This window comes from Molothrus aeneus, chromosome 25, assembly GCF_037042795.1.
Source record: "Molothrus aeneus isolate 106 chromosome 25, BPBGC_Maene_1.0, whole genome shotgun sequence".
Classification (NCBI taxonomy): domain Eukaryota; kingdom Metazoa; phylum Chordata; class Aves; order Passeriformes; family Icteridae; genus Molothrus; species Molothrus aeneus.
The window spans coordinates 4521585-4541501 of NC_089670.1; the positions used below are offsets into that span (position 1 = coordinate 4521585).

The 19917-nt window shown below is 57.2% G+C and overlaps 2 protein-coding genes across 2 annotated transcripts; one reads left to right on the forward strand and one right to left on the reverse strand.

Annotated features, from left to right (window-relative positions):
* The first annotated feature begins 622 nt into the window (after positions 1–622).
* RHBDF2 (rhomboid 5 homolog 2) lies at positions 623–10694 on the forward strand. Its single transcript, XM_066565678.1, has 18 exons — positions 623–706; positions 2293–2448; positions 2540–2646; positions 3506–3698; positions 3770–3982; positions 4625–4750; positions 5083–5199; positions 5456–5661; positions 5789–5900; positions 6254–6328; positions 6656–6817; positions 7409–7509; positions 7907–7970; positions 8090–8184; positions 8389–8464; positions 8835–8935; positions 9536–9689; positions 10275–10694. The coding sequence occupies exons 2-18, from the start codon at positions 2317–2319 to the stop codon at positions 10692–10694; spliced, it is 2454 nt and encodes an 817-aa protein (XP_066421775.1). The 5' UTR covers positions 623–706; positions 2293–2316.
* A 1841-nt stretch (positions 10695–12535) lies between these two features.
* Positions 12536–16331, reverse strand: AANAT (aralkylamine N-acetyltransferase). The gene is made up of 3 exons (XM_066565732.1): positions 16175–16331; positions 15321–15475; positions 12536–13552 (listed from the first exon to the last, which is right to left on the reverse strand). Exons 1-3 carry the CDS (start codon positions 16329–16331, stop codon positions 13247–13249), a joined length of 618 nt encoding a protein of 205 aa, XP_066421829.1. The 3' UTR covers positions 12536–13246.
* Positions 16332–19917: the final 3586 nt, after the last annotated feature.

The following is a 19917-nucleotide window of genomic DNA, read 5'->3' on the forward strand; positions in this document are numbered from 1 at the left end:
ATGGGATTTTGGGATGGGGGTGTAAGAATTTGGCTCCAATCTCTGTGCTTCTTACCACTCAGAGCCATTCCTCAGAGCTGGAGGAGGATGAGGGTGCCCCAGGGATTGCTCTGAGCCCAGTGTGCTCCCATTCCCAGCTCTCCAGAGCAGCTGCCATCTCGGGCTCACTGCTGGCTGCCCTGGGAGGAAAACAAACAGAGCCTCCAGCTCACCAATGGGATGGAAACTTTTACTTGCTGGGGCTGGCACTCTCCCAGTTTAGCAGCTATGAAATACCCAGTGAGGCACACATAGTCCATGCCTGCTCTTCCTGGGTGTCTTGCTTCCCGAGAGCCAGGAAAGCAGCAGCAGGGGAAAACTCCAAAACTCGCTGCCTGCCCGTGCTATTCCCTGCCGTGGAGCACTGCTGTAAATGGGGGCTTTTCCTCCTGCTGCTGCACTGTGCCAGTGGCTGATCCCTGTCCCTGGTGTCCAGCCACCTGCAGCCCTGTCCCCAGGGTCTGGGGAGCACTGAGCTCAGCTCTCCCTCTGCCAGAATGCTCCTGCAGCCCTTGCCTGCTTTCCCATGAGTGGTTTTTCATCCCAGCCTCTCCCCACAGGAGGAATTCAGCCGCGTCCCAGAGCTCCCGTGTGTGAAGGACGGAGGCAGAGGAAGGCTGCTGTGGGTGTTGTCATCACTGCACAGGATCCCTGTCACTCTTATGAGGTGAGGAGACCCTTGTGGGGACCAGCACTGGCTGAGCCCCCAGGGGATATTTGGGAATTGGTTGCTCCCAGCTTTGGTGCTGGAGAGGGAGCCCAGCACCCATTTTAGTGCAGGAGCAGACTATCACATGGCCCAGGAGCTGATGGAGGGCAGCAATTCCTGCCAGTGCTGCCCACTCCAGGCTTTTCCCTCCCTGGGGAGCTGGTTCTGGACTCCTGCATCCCCATGAAGCTGATCCCTTGGGCACCCCATGCTGCTTAAGCCAGATTTTGCTTGTGGTGTGGTCTGAGGGGAGGGTTGTGTTCAGGACTCCAAGTGCCAAGGGAGCTGCAAAAGTGTCCCTGTCCCTGCCTCTTGCTGTGGGAACGGGTTGCCAATGGGATCCTGTTGCAGAAGGGGCTGGTGGGATCTCAGTCACTCATCTGGTTGCTCAAGTGGTGTTGCCTAAGGAGAGCAGAGCTGTAGGAGTCTGGTCATTGGGATCTTGGGCAGGGAGAAGAACCAGGCCTGTGGATCAAGCTGGCATTTTGCAGCCAGTGGCACTGTGCAAATGTTGCAAGTGACACCATTCCCATGGCCATGACTGTCCCAGGGGACAAGAGATGCTTGTGAGACCTGTGTGAGTCCCCTGGGCACTGGCACATGGTCAAGCAGAAGAGGTCAGAGAAGGCTGTGCCTCCCTTTTGATTGCCCTCATAGTCCCTAATAGGATCTGGGACTTGTTCTCCTGCACTCTGATGGAATTACTTTTCCTGCAAAGCAGGCCCTGTCTGGTAGAGCTGGCTGCAGGGACCCTTGGGAGGGGATTTCTTGAGGAATTAACCACGTCTTGGCTGCTAAGCTTCCCTCTCCTTGCACATGGTGCCAGGGAGGATTCAGTCTCCTAGCCTGGTGTGTGCATGCACGTGCCAGAGGGGAATGTCCTGCATCTCCCCTTCATGGGGCATGCCAACACGTGACAGGTCCACACGGGAGCTGTGGTGCATGTGGGGATGTGGATCAGGTGTTTTCAGGCCTTGTGCATCCCCTCTCTTCCCCCCCTGCCCAGGCAAGAGGAGCTCCTTGCACACATCCCCTGCTATCTCCCCTTGGCTCCCTTGCCAGACTGGGCATGCTGGTGTTCCCTGTGCTGCAGCTGTGTGCCATGGGCCTGGCAGGGTTTGCTGGGATGCCCCATATTTCCAAGGCACATGGTCAGGCTCATCCAGGCGGGGTGTGAAGCCTGGGTGTCCCACTGGCATGTGCTGGGATGATGGGGATGCTCTGACCTGGTCACTGTTGCCACCCCTGCCCTACACCCAGCAGGTGAAGAGATGGTGTTGGTGACCCCTGGGGGACTGGGAGTGATGTAAGCCTTGCTACCCACCCAAACCCAGGGAAGGAATGTGGGTTTTGGGGATGCAGCAGCTGTGTTCATGATGGCCAGGTCTCACCAGCACAGCCAGGGCTCAGGGCACTCAGTCTGGTGAGTCTGGTGATGTCCCACTGATGAGGCCCCATCTCTTACTGAGACCCAGCCTTTCCTCACACACAAGCTCCTGGGGGAACCCTTCTCCCCCTGTGGCTGATCCCCTGCACTCTGCCAGCCTGCCAGCCACCCCCAGCTGGAGATGTCAGCCGGGGACAAGAACGGGGGCAGCCGCTCCAGCAGCAGCAGCAGCCGCCTGCAGAGCAAGAAGCCCCCGAACCTGTCCATTGTCATCCCGCCCCGCGAGGCCGAGGAGGATGGCGCCCGCAAGGAGGTGAGGGCTGCAGCTGTGCCTGTCCCACGCTGGGCCTGGGGGGCTGCCAGGTGCCATCGTGTCCCTGATGCCCCCCTGCTCTGCCTTCCAGCCCCCCAAGGTGCCCGTGTACCGCAAGAGCAAGAGCCTGCAGGAGCCGCGCCCGGAGCGCCGGCCCGGCTTCCGCCGGCAGACATCCCTGTCCCAGAGCATCCGCAAGTGAGGGCGGGCTGGGCTCCAGCCGGGGCTGGATCACTCACAGGGGGACATTGGGGGTGCTGCCAGAGGATTTGGGGTGGGGCTGGAGGGTTTTGTCTCAGAAAGGAGTGCAAGAATCACTTTCCTCCACATCCCTTTGTTAAGAAAATTAATCCACAAACACCAAAGGTTTATGTGCAAAAGGAGACAGAGGAGTCCTTTCTGGCTTTATTCAAATAAAGGGAGAGGTCATGGGGCATTCCCCTGGGATCTCTCAAATATTTGGAGGATGCAGCCTCCTTTTTATCCCAATTTCCTGGCCACATTTCCCTTCTCTCTTTCCCCATTGGCTGAGGTACTTGAGAGGTACAGACTCCGCGATACACCTGATACCAAAGATTTCCCTCCAATGTATAACCCTCCCTTTTAATTTTTAATTCTTATGGAATTTAGGGGTTTTTCTTCCCCATTGTTTCTTTCATTTTTCAGTGTCTAATTTTATTTATCAGCAAACCTAAAGTTTATTTGTAAAAGCAAACATCTTTTTCCATTCATCAATCAGTGGAACCCTTCCCATTGTTTCTTTTATCTCCCAGTGCTACTTTTATCTACCAGCAGACCCACAGCTGGATTGTAAAGACAAATCCACTATTCCTCTCACCTTTGACCCATAGCCAGGTCAAAACTGCCCTGCTGCAGGCTGGGCTGAGACACCCCAAGCACCTGCCAGAGGGGATGGCTGGGTGCAATGGTGGCACGTGGTGTGGGGGGCCAGCTGTGTGACAGCTGTGCCCACCCTGCAGAGGGGATGGCTGGGTGCAATGGTGGTACATGGTGTGGGGGGCCAGCTGTGTGACAGCTGTGCCCACCCCGTGTCCAGGGGCACAGCACAGTGGTTCGGTGTCAGCAGCGACTGGGAGGGGAAGCGGCAGCAGTGGCAGCGCAAGAGCCTGCAGCACTGCAGCATGAGGTACGGCAAGCTGAAGCCTGCCTATCGCGACATGGAGCTGCCCAGCCAGGAGGTGCCCTCCTTCCAAGCCAGCGAGTCGCCCAAGCCCGCCAAGATGCCCAAGGTAGAGCTCAGGGTGAGGGGTCCCACTGCCAGCCTCGCTCTCCCAGCGCTGACAGCTCTTCCCTCCCGCAGATCGTGGACCCGCTGGCCAGGGGCCGTCCCTTCCGCCATCCTGATGAGACCGACCGTCCCCACACGCCGCACCACGTGCTGCCCCCGCTCACCCCCGGCGTGGTCTCCTTGGCCTCCTTCAACAGCATCCGCTCGGGCTACGGCCGCCTGCCGCGCAGGAAGAGGGAGTCTGTGGCCCACATGAGCTTCAAGGCGGCTGCAGCTCTCCTCCGTGTGAGTTTTAGGAGTGTGAGGGGGGATCACCTTCCTAAGCTGGGTTTCAGTTCTGTCCTTCACCCATCGTCTTTGTTTCTTGGCTGTTTGCTGTGCATGGAGATTGCTGTCTCTCCAGGGTGGGTTTGAGGGGGAGATTGGTTTTTTTAACCTAAGTGCTACTTAAAAGTAGAAGTTTTGGTGGAAATTGGACAATCTGAGAAAAAAACAACTTTCAGGTTCCATTGCTGAGGGGCAGTGAAACCTGACCCCCTGGGGGTGGTGGGCTAGTGGAAATTGGACAATCTGAGAAAAAAACCCAACTTTTGGGTTCCCTTGCTGAGGGGCAATGAAACCTCTCCAGCAATTTTCTTGGTTCTGAGGAGCCCTGGGCAAATCTTGGGGATGGGTTTGTGGTTATGAGACCAGATGAATTCAGAGGTCACTTGTCATGCTGACTAACTTGGCCATGGTTCAGTGTGGATTCTGAGGGACTAAAGGCAGCATCTTCTGCCAGTTCCTCCCCACACAAGGGGCTATGGTGGCTGATTGGGATTTAATCCTTGCCACTTGGCTTTGGAGAGGGAAGATCTGAGAAACCCTCAGTGCTGCAAAAACTGAGGGCTTCTGGTTGCTCACCTTCGTTTGTTTGTGCTGCCAAAGGGGCGCTCTGTCCTGGAGCCACTGGCTCCCAAGCAGAGGAGCAAGAGGAGCTTCCTGTACCCCAGCTTCATGGACGACGACATGGTGGATGCTGCTGATACCCTGGACTCGTCCTTCTTCAGTAAGGCAAGCACCTTTCCATGCTGACTGCTGGAGCTGGGGCACGTGCCAGTGCCCTGCACAGGGGGCTGGGTGTGCAGCAGGGCTCTCACGAGGACCCAGCAGTGACAGAGGCATCGGTGGCTGCTGTGCCCCAGCCCTGGTGATGGCCCTTGGGTGTGACAGAGAGTGATATTGCCATGTAGGCACATTTCACACCCTGTGATGGGCCATTAGTGGAGTGTCATTAGGGCTCACCCACTCCCCCTGGCCAGGGGAATGCTGAGTCAGGGGGTGTGGGCTCCATCAGTTTCTGACCCATCACACACATCCAAGGACTCAATCCATCCCCTTTCCAGATGGACATGCACGATGAGACGTACTCCATGCCCGATGACGTCTTTGAGTCACCTCCTCTATCAGCCACGTACTTACGCATGCACCAGGTGGCAGAGGAAGCCAGAGTGTCCCCTGAAGTGGAGCAGCCCACTCCGTGAGTACCAGCCCTCAGCAGGTCTTGCCCCCGAGGCTGCCCAGGTGCCCTGCTGCAGGCAGGACAATGTCCCCAGCTGTCCCTGCTGTGGGCACTGGGCACTTCCATGATGATCCTGGGAGAATGAAGCCAGGAGGTGCTCAGAGCCTCACCTCAGGGCATAGCTCTGGCCATGGGGTGTTTCTCAGCTGGTCCTTGTGGGAGGTGTGATGGGTTTCTCCTCCCTCACCAGGCGGGAGGGTGCCCGGCTGGCCTCGGTGCCGGGCGGCGCGGGCGCGGCTCCGCGGCGGGGCCGGCGCATCGCCTCCAAAGTGAAGCACTTCGCCTTCGACCGCAAGAAACGCTACTACGGGCTGGGCGTGGTGGGCAAGTGGCTGAACAGGACCTACCGGCGCAGCCTGAGCAGCATCGTGCAGTCCCAGCTGGAGATCACCGACAGCCACCGGTGAGGGGCACCGACGGCAGGGACACCCCCACTCGGATGTGTGTCCCCCTCAGTGTTGGGGGACTGCAGTGTCCCTTTGCCCAGAGATCTTTGACCAGCTCCAGTTTCGGGTCCTGTCCCCCTCCAGGCCGTATTTCACGTACTGGATCACCTTTGTGCACATTCTCATCACCCTGCTGGTCATCGGCACCTACGGCATCGCCCCCATTGGCTTCGCCCAGCACGTGACGACAGAGTTAGTAAGTTTAAGAGCCATCCTTCAGGGGGGACTGTAACCACCAGTGTCCCATGGTGTCATGCTCTCTGTGAGGACTGGGAGCATCCTGTGGGAGTGTGACACCATGGGACACTGGGAGCCAGCATTTGAGAAGCTCTGTGCAATGGCCAGGGCAAGGGGACGAGCAGCACCGTGTTGCAGCAGAATATGTAGTGGGAGCAGAGCTGTTCTCCTCTCCTGCCTTGCTGGTGGGACCCACAGCCCTTCCCCTCGGATGAAGGGGCTGCTCAGCCCCTTTTGAGTGGAGGGAGACAGGGGTGCCCCCCCTCAGCACTGGTCCCTTCAGTGGGAGCTGACCCTGGCCTCTCTTGGCAGGTGCTGAGGAACAAGGGTGTCTACGAGAGTGTCAAGTACATCCAGCAGGAAAACTTCTGGATTGGGCCCAGCTCGGTAAGAACCCTGCCAGACCCTTGGCCCCTGGTCTCAGGCTCTGCCCTCTGCTTTCCCCTGCCCTGAGCTGAGGGGGTTCTCTGCTGTGCTCCTCTCCTCAGGGGAGCAGAGCTTGACTTCCTCACTCTAGCCTGCTGTCCCAGGCCCCCATCCCACTGGGACATGTGTCATCACAGTGGGATGGTGCTGCTTTCCCTCCACTGGGATGACAGAGACCTTTGTCTATTGCCTGTGGAGACCCCCTGGCCCTGCTAAACTCTCCCTGGGGATAGCTGGGGCGAAGGGAGGTGCACAGACAAATCCCCTTTACTGGCATCTCCCTGCCAGATCGACCTGATCCACCTGGGAGCCAAGTTCTCCCCGTGCATCCGGAAGGACCGGCAGGTGGAGCGGCTCATCCAGCGCGAGCGGGACCGGGAGCGGGGCTCCGGCTGCTGTGTCCAGAACGACAACTCCGGCTGCATCCAGACCCTGCCCCAGGACTGCTCGGTGCGTGCCCCTGCCGTGGGAAGGGCTGGGGATCCCTGGGGAAACCGTGTCAGCCCTGCACTGCCCCTGGGCAGGATGCAGGTGCGGTCAGAGCCGTGTTGGAATGTGCCCCCTGTTGACAGAGTGACCAAACTATCCTTGGTCTCTTTGAAAAGGAAAAGAGCCCAGAAGTTTCTCTCCTCGATTAGGTAAAAATACACCTCATAGGACCTGGGGGGCTTCACCTCAAACTTAAGGATAGCCAATTGGACAGGAGCCAAAATGTCCCACCTGAGCAATTTACTAGAAAAAGAAGAGAACAAAGAAACTAATGGCTTTTGTGAAGTGTTTTACCAGGAAGGAGCAAGAGCCTGTTGCACCAGGCTTGGTTTTTCTCTCAAAGGAATTTTGTTATTTTGCCTTTTACTAAAACTTTTCTATTTCCAACACTACCACAGAAGCCATCCTGCTGATTTTATGCCTTCTAAGGTAGCTGAGCTATCTTGGGTGTGATATAGATCTCCAAGAGCTTATGAGACCTGGCTCGAGGAGACCATATATCAGAGCCACGCATTCCCTGCTGCATCCTCAGTGTCTCCATGCTCCCTGCAGGAGACGCTGGCAACGTTCATCAAGTGGCCAGGCAGCAACGCGCCAGCCATGGGCTCGGGAGAGAAGAGGACCTCGGGGGCTGTGTGTCACCAGGACCCCAGGTAGACATAGCAGCTGGGTGGAGGTGGCCCTGTCACCTGGCTGTGTGTGGGACACGGCAGAAGGGGCTGCCTTTCCAGCTGGGATACCTTGAATCCTCTTGTCCGAGGGGATGGGAGATTTTTGCACACAAGGAGAGTGATAAAGAAGAGGGAATCAATGGGGAAACTGAGGCTGGGCCTGTCCTGCTGGGATGGGAACATCCATGGGCATGGTTATCCAACAGCTCTGAGTTCTGAGGGTTCAGCTGCAGAAGGAGCTGCTGTGGGGTGTTGTGGGGCACCCACGGGTGGGCAGGATCGAGGCAGGTCCCAGAGCTGTCTGTGCCCGAGGGGGTTACTGGTCTGCAGGGGGATGTGTTGGGGGCACCCACCCGACTCACCCCCCTCTTCCTGCCAGGACGTGTGAGGAGCCTGCGTCCAACCCACCCCATGTGTGGCCAGATGACATCACCAAGTGGCCGGTAAGAGCCTGGTGCCACCATCAGCCGGTGGCTCCATGGTGGCAGTGAGCCTGGAAGGGGTCAGCAGGGACAGCCCTGGGATGGGCTCTGACCAGGGCTCCTTTCCCTCCTGCTCCTAGATCTGCACCTACGAGACCAAAACCAACCACACGGGCTTTGCCCACCTGGACTGCGAGATCAAGGGCAGGCCCTGCTGCATTGGCACCAAGGGCAGGTGGGCAAAGGGGGCACCTGGCTTGGCTCCCCCCTCTGCACTCCTGCCTCGTGCTGTCCCATCAGGGTCCAGAGCTGTGCCCGGGGGGGGTTACAGAGCCTGGGGGGTGGGAAGCACAGCGGCAGCAGGCTGGGAGCAGAGGGGGATGCTCAGGGGTGTCCTGAGTGTGCCCTGCCCCCATGAGCCCCCTCCTGCCCCTGGCAGCTGTGAGATCACCACGCGGGAATACTGCGACTTCATGCACGGCTACTTCCACGAGGAGGCAACGCTCTGCTCGCAGGTGAGCAGGGCCAGGGAGGCATGCAGGGCGTGTGGGATACAATGCCAGCAGCCATGCTGATGCCAAAGGGCTTCAGAGTGTCCTGCCAGGAATGGGACATGGTTGGGATGGGTGTGAGCAGGAATGATGCAAAGTGCAGGGCCTTGCCCAGCTGTTGGCCAAGCTCCTGCTGTTGTGCCCACCTTGCTGGTATGGGGCAGGAGGCACCTTTACCAGCAATGTGGGCACCTTTACCAGCACCAGGGCAATGTGGGTGCCCCACACCATCCAGAATCCCCTCATAGCTGCCACATGGCATCATTGGTGACCTATCCCTGTGACCCATCCTCTGCTCCCTGTGGCTCTGGGGATGACCCTGCTGCCTTTGCAGGTGCACTGCCTGGACGAGGTCTGTGGGCTCCTGCCCTTCCTGAACCCGGAGGTCCCTGACCAGTTCTACCGCCTGTGGCTGTCCCTGTTCCTGCACGCTGGGTGAGCCACAGCCCCCATATCCCCAGGGATGGGGGAACTGGGCACTGGAGTGCCCACCAGGATGGGCTGGGAGAGAGGAGGGAAGGGCACTCCCAGACTGTGACAGGTGCCTTCAGTGGGGGTGTGTGATGGTGTTCACAGGGGTTTTCGAATGAGGAAAGAGACAGAGATCTGACTCTATGTTTCAGAAGGCTTGATTTATTATATTATTATATATATTACATTAAAACTATATATAAAAGAATAGAAGAAAAGGTTTCATCAGAAGCCTAGCTAAGCTAAGAATAGAAAGGAAGGAATGATAACAAAGGCAGCTGTCTCAGACTCTCTCTCTGAGCCAGCTGGGCTGTGATTGGCCATTAATTAGAAACATCCAAGATGGGCCAATCCCAGATGCACCTGTTGCATTCCACAGCAGCAGATAACCATTGGTTACATTTTGTTCCTGAGGCCTCTCAGCTTCTCAGGAGGAAAAATCCTAAGGAAAGGCTTTTTCATACAAAGATGTTTGCCACAGGGGTGTTTTGTGAGCTGTGTCATGCCCTGGGGCACTGGGTGGGAGGGCTGGGCAGGGTCTCTAACCCAGGGCCTCTCCCCCAGCATCATCCACTGCCTGGTGTCAGTGACATTCCAGATGACAGTGCTGCGGGACCTGGAGAAGCTGGCAGGCTGGCACCGCATCTCCATCATCTTCATCCTCAGTGGCATCACGGGAAACCTGGCCAGTGCCATCTTCCTACCCTACAGGGCAGAGGTGAGGGTCTGGGAGTCTGTCCCAAATCCTGTTGGCTCCCAGGGACCAAAGGATGCCCCTCTCTATCCCCATCCTAGGCAGAGGTTTGGGGAAGGGGCTGGAGCAGATTCTCACCCCCTGGCAGGGTTTGCTGCAGGGAGAGGAGGAGGGGGTGTCCCTGCCCCACGTGTGGTGTTGGCACATGCCATGTGTGTCACATGTCACCACGTGTCCGTGAGCGTGCGGGGTCTCTGGGCAGGCAGATGGCTAATCTGCTGCCAGCCAAACCCTGTCAGCCTTTAAATGAGATCATGCCAAGGGCCCTAATCCCCCCACAGGTGTGCCAGGATGGGGCTGTGGTCTGTGAGGGGTTGATGCTCTCTGGCTGCTGAGTCACAGAAAGTGCCAGCTCTGCCAAAACAGCACCACCCTGCTCCCCTCCTCATCCTCCTGTGCCAGGGCTCCCACCCTTGAGCCCCATGCAGGATCCTGCACGGGGATGCAGGAGCCAAATGTGCTTTGCTAGGGGAGGAGATGATCCCTGGGGGACACAGGGTGTGTCTGGGGTGACACAGAGCCCAGCCCTGACTTCCCCCATCCCTGCAGGTGGGCCCTGCCGGCTCCCAGTTCGGCTTGCTGGCTTGCCTCTTCGTGGAACTCTTCCAAAGCTGGCAAGTGCTGGAGAAACCCTGGAAAGCCTTCCTCAACCTCTTCGGCATCGTCCTCTTCCTCTTCATCTGTGGCCTCTTGCCCTGGATCGACAACATTGCCCACCTGTTTGGTTTCCTGAGCGGGCTCCTGCTGTCCTTCGCCTTCCTGCCCTACATCACCTTCGGCACGGTGGACAAGCTGCGCAAGCGGGCCATGATCATCGTGTCCTTGCTGGTCTTCCTGGGGCTCTTTGCCTCGCTGGTGGTGTGGCTCTACGTGTACCCCGTGAACTGGCGCTGGGTGGAGTACCTGACCTGCCTGCCCTTCACCAGCAAGTTCTGTGAGAAGTACGAGCTGGAGCAGGTCCTGCACTGACCCTGCTGGACGGGCTGTGTTTCCCACAGGGTGGGTCCTGCCAAGCCTGTGGGACATGCTGGTGGCTGCTCCAGGATGGGGCAGACTCTGGGCATGGCTCCATCCTCAGGGAGGGTGGATTTGGGGTACCCCTTGCTCAGTGCTGGGGATGCAGGGCTGAGCCAGCCCTGCCTGGAACCCCTTTGGGGCTCCCTCCTGATGCTGGAAAGCCGTAACTGGCCTGGGGACTGACTCTGGCTGCTGCCTGTGTGGGGAAAGGGCTAAGGGAAGCGGGATTTTGGTGTATCCATGGCCAGGCTGGACTGCCAGTCCTGGGGTGAAGTTGCTGAAGTCTCCAGCCTGTGCCCCTGCCTGCCTGGGGCCCCGTCCCACCCTGGTGCCCTGCAGTGCTGCAGCTCATACTGTGAACACAACCCCCTTTTTGCAGGGGCACTTTTTATCCACAGCTCTTTAGGCCCAGAGTTTCCCCCTTTTGGGCTCTCTGGAGTCTCTGTCGTGGCTCCAAGATGTTCAGGGCTGAGCTTCAAAGATATTTTTCAGTCCTGTTCCCCCTGAGGTCCCCAAGGAGGCTTGTGCCTTCCTGCCTGGCTCCTCACTGGATGGAGAGGCAGGACTTGGGGCAGGGGGCTTTTCCTTCCCTTATTTCCGTGAAATTCTCCTTTTGGAAGGGGAGGAGTGGCAAGGACTGTGTTTATAGTGCCATGGTGGGAGGCAGACATGGAGAAAATCCCCCTGGGGGGCTCCTGTAGCTGCTTCTGGAGCCCACAGACCTCTCAGGGAGCTGTCGGTGCTCCCCCCTTCTGCCTTGAGTCCCTGCTAGTTCCCTTCTCCCTTTTTCAAAGCATGGAGGCCCAGGCAGCCTTTCCTTCCTCCAGTGGTGCTGGTCAGGTGGAGAAGTGCAGGATGGGGCTGTCACCTTCCCTCTCCCTGCCCAAGGCTGCACAGTCCCACCTGCCCCCAGCCCTGGGCTGCTCTCCCCAGCATCTCCTCCTCCTCCTCCTCCTCCTCACCACCAGCCATGGCACGAAGGCAGGTCCTTCCTGGGGTCCAGGTGACCCCTCTGGGCTGGTTTGGACCCAGGCTGGTGCCAGGCTGTCTCTCCCCTGAGATGTGTTGCTTTGGTGCTGGAGGCCTCAATGCTTTTAAGTGGGGGCAGGTGGGAATGCCCCACTTAGGATGTCCTGGGATGAATATTCAAGGGCTGAGAGCCTGGTTCCCACTCCAAAACCACTTGCTGAGTGAGCCCAGGAGCATCTGCATCCGTCCCTGCAGCCCTCCCTCTACCCTGGGCCAGTTTTCAGCCCCACTCTGTCCCTCCAGTTGCTGCTCCAGCCAAAGACAGACACTTCACCTCATTTGTCTCTTTTTGATACTTTTTTAAAAAGCTGTGGGTTTCCCCCATCCTTAATAAATTTCTACCTGTATTTAATGAGATGCACAAGGCCTCTCCTCCCTTCTTAGGGGTGGGGATGGAGAACTTTTAGGGGGTTCTGGTTGTTCTGGTGATGGCTGGTGTGGCAGGGAGGGAGGACAAGCTGGGCTGGTGTCCTGAGGGGCCACTCAAACCCCTCCCTGGGAGGAGACAGGGTTTGGAGGGTCTCAAGCAGAAGGAAAAGCCAAACCCTAGGATCAGGAGGTTCCATGGAGCCAGCCTGAGGGCAGAGTCACCCCTGCCTTAATCCCACCCCTCACTGAATGACCTGAGGCTGGATTTGCCCCTTCTCCCCTGAGGCTGAGATGCCCCAGGGTACCCTGCATTGCTCCCCTCACACCAGCTGGTGCCCTCCCTCTGGCCATTGTGGTGAGATCATGATCAAAGCAGGGCAGGAACACACATGGGCTGTGTAGAAAATCACCACCACATCTTTATTTACTGCTTTCCAACAACCTGAGTTGTTTGCAAAAGGCTTGTCCTGGGTTGGTTGTGGGTCTGGGACAGGGAGGACCAAATGGTTTGGGCTTGTTCCCTGGGGAGGCTCTGCAAGGTGCAGCTCAGGGTGGCTGTGGGCTGGGAATGTGCTCCAAGGGGGCTGGAAGGATGGCTGTGGGCAGGGGGTGGCTGCCACAACCCCTGCCTGGCCTGGGGGCTGCTCAGGGAGGGCTTGGCCATGGTGTGCTCCACTCGTGGTGGTGGTGATGGTGGGAGGTGTGCCAGGCTGGGGCACGTGTTTGCAGGGGCTCTGCTGGGTATCTCAGCACACCATGGTGGGTAGGAGTGTCCTCAGACCATCAGAGCCCTCCCAGCCATTCCCAGGGCAAAGCCTTTCCATCCCAGGGGACTTATGGCCCTGCAGCCAGGGCAGCTCAAGCAGAGCCCAGGGAGCTGATGCTTCCAGCAGGACCTGGCAGGAGCTCCTGTGCCCAGCCCTGGGAGCTGATGCTTCCAGCAGGACCTGGCAGGAGCTCCTGTGCCCAGCCCTGCAGGAATGGGATGGGGCCAGGCTGGTGTGGCTGGAAGGCAGATGTGGCAGAGGGAGCAGCTGTATCCAGGGCCAGCTGGGGATGATGGATCTGGGCATGGACAAGGGCTGCAGCCTCCCATCCCCAGGGCCTCAGCAGCCGCTGTTCCTGCGCATGAAGGCGTGGCCCCGCACCGCGTGCTGCATCTCCACGAAGGCCAGGTCCCCCACGGTCACCTGGCAGGGCCCCAGCGGCTGGAAGCCGCACTTCTGGTAGAAGGGCACGAGGAAGGGCTGGCACATGAGCAGGGCGCGGCGGGCGCAGGGCAGGCAGCGCAGGTGCTGCAGGTAGCGCCACATCAGGATGGAGCCCTTGCCCTGCTGGCGCACGGTGCGGTGCACAGCCAGCACGTGGATGTGCACGGCCGAGCCCTGCGGCTTGTGCAGGGTCAGTGCTGCCTGCCAGGGGGAAACAGAGCTTAGCAGGAGCAGGGGGTCCTGTCCTGCTTCTTATTCCCCACCCCAAAGAACCAGGCTCCTTGCTCTCCCCATGTCTGTCAAGTGATTGGCAGAATTCAAAAGATGCCCTACCCCTGAGGGGACATTGGGCCATCCAGGTGTCATTTGTCCCTTGAAAGTCCCCCCTGCTACCTGGTTGGTGGTCCCTCATTTTCCTTCCCTGCCCCTCTCCCTGGGGTAAAAGGAACAGCAACCATGCGGTTCGGGGAGTTCTGTTGGAGCTGTTGCTGCATTCAGCAGCAGAGCTGTGGGCCAGGAATAAAGCTCTGGATCGAAACCCTCCAGCAGAACCCGACTCCTTTTCCTTCACCATCGCCTTAAAGCTTCTCCACCAGAGGTAAACCTGAGCTCCTGCATACCTGGACTTGTCCCAAGCGCCCAGCTGCAGCACACAGCTGGCCAAAGGTGTCTCTGGGGTGAAATCACCACAGTTGCCGCCTTTGGTGAAGCAGCGTGGGCCAGACAAGCCCAGGCATGTCCCATCTGGCCATATTGGTAATTAATTCCAATACCCAAAGAACCAGGGTCCTCACTCTCCCCATGCCCATTCGCCTCCCCACATCATCCTCAAAGGGTTTTTAATTTTAAAATGAATGTTGAGGGGAATTGCTTAGCGTATTTTTTAACAGCATGGTTTAAATTCATTAATGAGAAAGTTCATTTCTGCCAGAGCAGCCCTGTGCACGGCCGAGCCCTGCAGCTTGTGCAGGGTCAGTGCTGCCTGCCAGGGGGAAACAGGGCTTAGCAGGACCAGGGTGTCTCATCCTGCTTCTTATTCCCCACCCTAAAGAACCAGGGTCTGTCACAGACATCTTTTCTGAAAAATCCTTTCCTTAGGATTTTTCCTCCTGAGAAGCTGAGAGGCCTCAGGAACAAAATGTAACCAATGGTTATCTGCTGCTGTGGAATGCACCAGGTCCATCTGGGATTGGTCTCATGTGGTTGTTTCTAATTAATGGCCAATCACACTCAGCTGGCTCAGACTCTCTGTCTGAGACACAAGCCTTTGTTATCATTCCTTCTTTTTCTATTCTTAGCCATCCTGCTGATGAAATCCTTTCTTTTATTCTTTTAGTATAGTTTTAATATAATATATATCATAAAATAATAAATCAAGCCTTCTGAAACATGGAGTCAGATCCTCGTCTCTTGCCTCATCCTCCGACCCCTGTGAACACTGTCACAAGGGTCCTCACTCTCCCCATGCCTGTTCAGCTCCCCCCATCGTCCTCAGAGGGTTTTTAATTTTAAAATCAATGTTGAGGGGAATTACTTGGCATATTTTTTAACAGCATGGTAAAAATTAATTAATGAGGAAGTTCATTTCTACCAGAGCAGCCCTGTAACAGTTAGTTGTGGGAGGAGATTTTGGGAGTAGCCTCAGGGCCCCAGAGAGCTTCTCCCGGTCCCCAGGCTCTGGCAGGGCTGGTGCCTTGATGGGCCACTCAAACCTGTCCCTGGGAGGAGACAGGGTTTGGAGGGTCTCAAGGAGAAGGAGAAGCCAAACCCTTGGATCCATGGAACCTCCTGATCCTGCCTGAGGGCAGAGTCACCCCTGCCTTTATCCCACCCTTCACTGAATGACCTGAGGCTGGATTTGCCCCTTCTCCCCTGAGGCTGAGGTGCCCCCAGGTGCCCTGCATTGCTCCCCTCACGCCAGCTGGTGCCCTCCCTGGTGTTGCACGAGGTGGGAAGGACTGGGTCATACCTGGCTGAGCCTCTCCTGGTCCCAGAGGGAGCCGATGATGAATGCCACGAGCCGCCCTTCCTCAAACCAGCCGAGGGACAGCTCCGGGCACAGGTTCAGGAAGTGTCGGATCTCATCCAGGTGCAGGGGACAGTCCCCAGAAACCGATATAAAGGCTGGAGGGGGGCAGTGGTGACCACAGTGAGAGACACAAAGCACACCCGACCCAGAAACACTCCCAGCACTGATGTAGGGCAGGGAAAGCGGGATGTGATGGGGAGAGATGGCACGTGTCCTGCTGCCTGCGAGGTCTAAAGGAGTTCTGAGGGACAGAGATGGTTCCAGGGAGCAGTTCTGCTTCTCCAGAGGCAGTTCCCCATGGCCCAATGACCAGCTCCTCACTCTGCTGGTTCCAGAGCTACAGCAGCTGGTGCTGAATTGAGCCATCCCTCTCGGCATCTCCCTGGCTGCCCTGCCCTTGGAGAGGAGGGAGAATGGGCTGGGTGAGTCTGGGTGAGGGAAGCTACGGTGAAGGAAACAGGGAAAGGTTTCCAGGGTGGCACCTCAAAGTGCCCCTGTGCAGGAGGAGGCAGAGCAGGTGTCCTTGCTCCCACTTCCCCTTTTCCTATCCTGTCTTTCACAGGGTTGCTTTGGGGTCCTACTCAGCATCACCTCCCGGGGTGAGCTGGGGCCGTGCTTCTCCAGCTCATTAACCACAGATCCTCCACCTCATTAGGGAGCCCGCGGTGGCCAGGACCACGGCATCCATCCCACGAGGGGCACCCACAGGGGAATTCACGACTACAAGGAGCACAAGAGACTGGAAACAGACGCCAGGGGACCCGGCTGATGGCAGCAGGCAGAATCTCCGGTACCTTCGCGCTCGATCTCGAACACGCTGGCGGCATCCCCGGGGCCGAGGCAGCGGAACTCGCTGGCGGGCAGCGTGTGCCGGCGCTGGCCCCCGGGCGGGCTGCGGGGCGAGCGCAGCTGCACCGGCTTCAGGAACGGCAACGCGCTGAGTGCCGGCATCCTCCTGCTCCTGCTGCTGCTGCTGCTGCTCCTGCTGCTGCTGCTGCTGCTGCTGCTGCTGCTGCTCCTGCTCCTGCTCCTGCCCGGCTTCCCGCCGCTCCCTCGGTTCGGAGCAGCCCCTGCCGGCTCCCGCACCCTTTATTCCAGCCGAGTTCCTCCAGCACCGTTAGCCAGCAGAAGTATCTGTTGTTCACAGACAGGATTAGGCTGCTTGCCCCCCTTTTCCTGTTTGTATACACAACAAATAGCCACCCCCAGTGAGCCCAGCTGCCCTCGCTGTGAGCTGGGGACACAGGAGGCTGGCACTGGCTGTGAGCAAACCCCAGGGACCAGGGGGACAGAAGCACAGTGATCCAGGTGGTGGGACAGAGCAGGGAGAGCTGGAGCAGGTGGGGGGCTGAGCATCCTGCCCAACATTGCCCAGCCCATGACAGCCCCAGGCAGTGGGACGGGCAGGAGAACCCTGGAGCTGCTGCCCTGGGACAGGCAGGGTGGGATGTGCCTGCAGGAAGCCGAGAGCTGGAAAACAAGCTCCTATCTGTGTGAAAGTTCCCTGTGATGCTCTGGTGTTTGTGGAACAGCACAGCTGTGCTGGAGCAGGAGGTCACAGAGGTACCTTGACAGGGACACACGTCAGGCAGCCAGAGCCACCTCCTCCAGAGCACAAGCTGGCAGGATTTACCCCCTTCTCTGACTCACTGAGCAGGTCAGTGACCCCATCTGGCAGGATTTACCCCCTTCTCTGATCCACTGAGCAGGTGAGTGACACAGCTGCACCTCTGTTGGCTTCTCAGGTCATGTCCACACCCACAGAGGTGGATCCCTGGCAGGGCTGAGCCGGTGACTGAGGCTGAAGGCCTTGGCTGTCCTCCCTGGTGAGGTGCCCTCAGGCTTTGCCCCCTGCCCCAGCAGTTTTGGGTAGCTGATCCCACCCAACACAGCCCAGGACACTGCACCTTCTACATGGGTTCCCCCAAGAGGGTCACCAGCACCCCAGGTCATCTGGCAGCACCCATCCTGCACAGCCCAGACAAATCCCTTGACCTGGATCAGAGCCTGTGCCTTCAATCTGCCTCTGCTTTCACGTGTGAGTGAACCGAGTCAATAAACCCAGAGAGAACCACAAACTGGGTGAATAACCTCACTAAGCACACACATCCTGCAGACAGAAATAGTGGGAATGGCTTTCAGAGCACCCATTCAACCATCCATCCAAACTCAGAGCAATATACAAGCAATTTCCAGCAAAGCCAGAGCAAAGCCAGGTCATTTTTGATTATTGTTTCAGAGGTGCTGTCTTTCCCTGCTAATTATAGGCTTGCCTCCAGCTAATAGGATTTATGAAAACAAAAGCATTACCAGCACAAACATTGCACAGGGCACAACTGGCACAAGCTGGGAATTTTCCATCCTGAAATGCCAAGGGCTGGATGCTTGAAATGCCAGTGTTATCCAGCCTGAGGTGAGACAGGGTGGTCAGGATTTATTTTCAATGAATGGCTGGTTTGGCTGTGGGTGTGTATCTGAGGGATCAGATCCATCAGGGACAGAGGGTTTCCTTGGCAGGGGAATTATTTAGCATCCCCAGTGCTCATTCCAGCCACCAAGGACTGACTGAAGTTATCCTGGGAATGGGTGGTTCATGCACCTGCAGCAGGGAAGCAAAGCAGGGTGAGCTGGCAGGGAGAGTGGGGTGCTGGGGACTGGGGGTGGCTCTAATGTTCATAGAGCTTATTGTCAAATCTTCTGGAACTCCCTGTCCCACTAATTGGATTAGGGACTCGTCTGCATGAATAAATCCCAGAGTAGGCAAGAGAGTGAGCTCAGGGGACCCTGAAAATGCAGTAATGCAGTGGTGGTTTGATCCTGGGGGTGCTGAGGGCCTCGGGTGGGTTCTGGGGATGCTGCTGGGGAGATGCTGCTGGATCAGGCTGGGATGGCTGTGCAGGGATGGCAGGGCAGAGAGGGCAGTTTAATATGGCCTCAGGCAGGGCCAGCATTTCAGTTTCCATGGGAATTGGATTGTGGAATCACAGCATGGTTTGGGTTGGAAAGGACTGTTAAAGGTCATGGAGTTCACTCCCCTGCAGGGAGAAGGGACCAGCCCAGGTTCCTCAGGGGTGTTTGCTCTCCAACAGCCACCATCCAGTGCTCACTGTCCAAGAGCAAGTCTTTATCCCAGAGCATATGGAGGCTGGAAACAGAGTCCCAGGAAGTCTCCACAGGGACATCCAAGGAGCTGAAGATTCAAAACCTCCTGTTTAAGTGTCTGCTCCAATCCCATTAGAGAAAACTGGGAAAGGGCAATCAGGTCCCTCCAGCTATTTTTAGGAATTGCCTGAGACCCCAACCAGCAACACCCTGGAGCAGTAGTCAGGGAGGGGGAAATGTTGCTCCTTGCTTGTTTTCCTTGCATTTTTTCCCCTCCAGCATGTTATTCCTGCCAACACAGGTTATACAGCCGAAGGGCTGATATATTTATGTTTGTTTTCTGGAAATGAACTTCTTGCTTTGCTTCTCAGCTCCCTGAAGAGTCAAAGGTCTTCTGGGGAGGATACATAGAACCTGCAGAGCACAGGGGAACCAACAGTGCTCCTTAACCCTGGAGAAACCGCGAGCCCTCCACAGCCATGGGGGGACCATGGGAAGCATCAAACCTGCAGAAGTGAAGGAAACTCTGCCCAGGTCCCAGAGTAAGTGAGAAACAGCAATGAGGAAAATTCTCTCTCCATAGATCTGTCCTCTGATGCTCCAGCAAAGCCTTCTGTATTTGTTCAAGTCACTTAAACCCCAGGCTGAATTTTGTGCTGTGACTCCTTGCCAGACCTGCCTGAGATGAGCCCACTATGTCTGTGTGTTGTAGCAGTGAACCAAGAGCTTGCTCTGTAAATTTTTTCTGCCATCACTTGTGTTTGTGCACCAGAAATCAGAGCATCCCCATGGTACAGAGCGATGCTCACAGGTAAATAAACAGGCAGATGCACAGAACCCCTCTGGAAATATCTTTTACTAAGTTATGAATTGTCTGCCTGGATTGGGAGCTGGATTTTTTTTAATTAGTTGACAGTACAGAGTTATTCACCCAGTCTTAAAATCAAATACTCTGTGCAAAAGATCTCAAGCTCTTCCCACATCCAGAACAGGGAAGGTTTCAGTGAGAAGAGTCCCTACAGCTGGGTTTTGGAAGCACATGTTGGAAGTGTAGGGGTGAGACAGGGGCTGGGATGAGAGTCACACCCTTCCCTGTGCCTAAACCACTTGTCAGCAAGCCAAGCTCTGCACAGCAACCCCCCACCCCTCTGGGGAAATTCCCCCATCCTGGGACACAGGAGCAAGCCGCAGTGCCCAGGGGATCAGGAGCTGTCCCCGAGGCGGGCAGTGTCCCTGGGATGTGACAGGAATGTCGGTGCTTACCAGCCGGGGACGCTGAGCCGCTCCCTGCCCGCCTGGTGCCGTCTCAGCGCTGGCAGGAGAGGAGGATCCGGGGTTCTGCCTCCCCTCCTCTGTCTGCTGCATCCTCCACAGCCCCTGCTTATATATATTTGTTATTTATGGAGCACGTGATGACATCCTAAGGAGTTTAGAA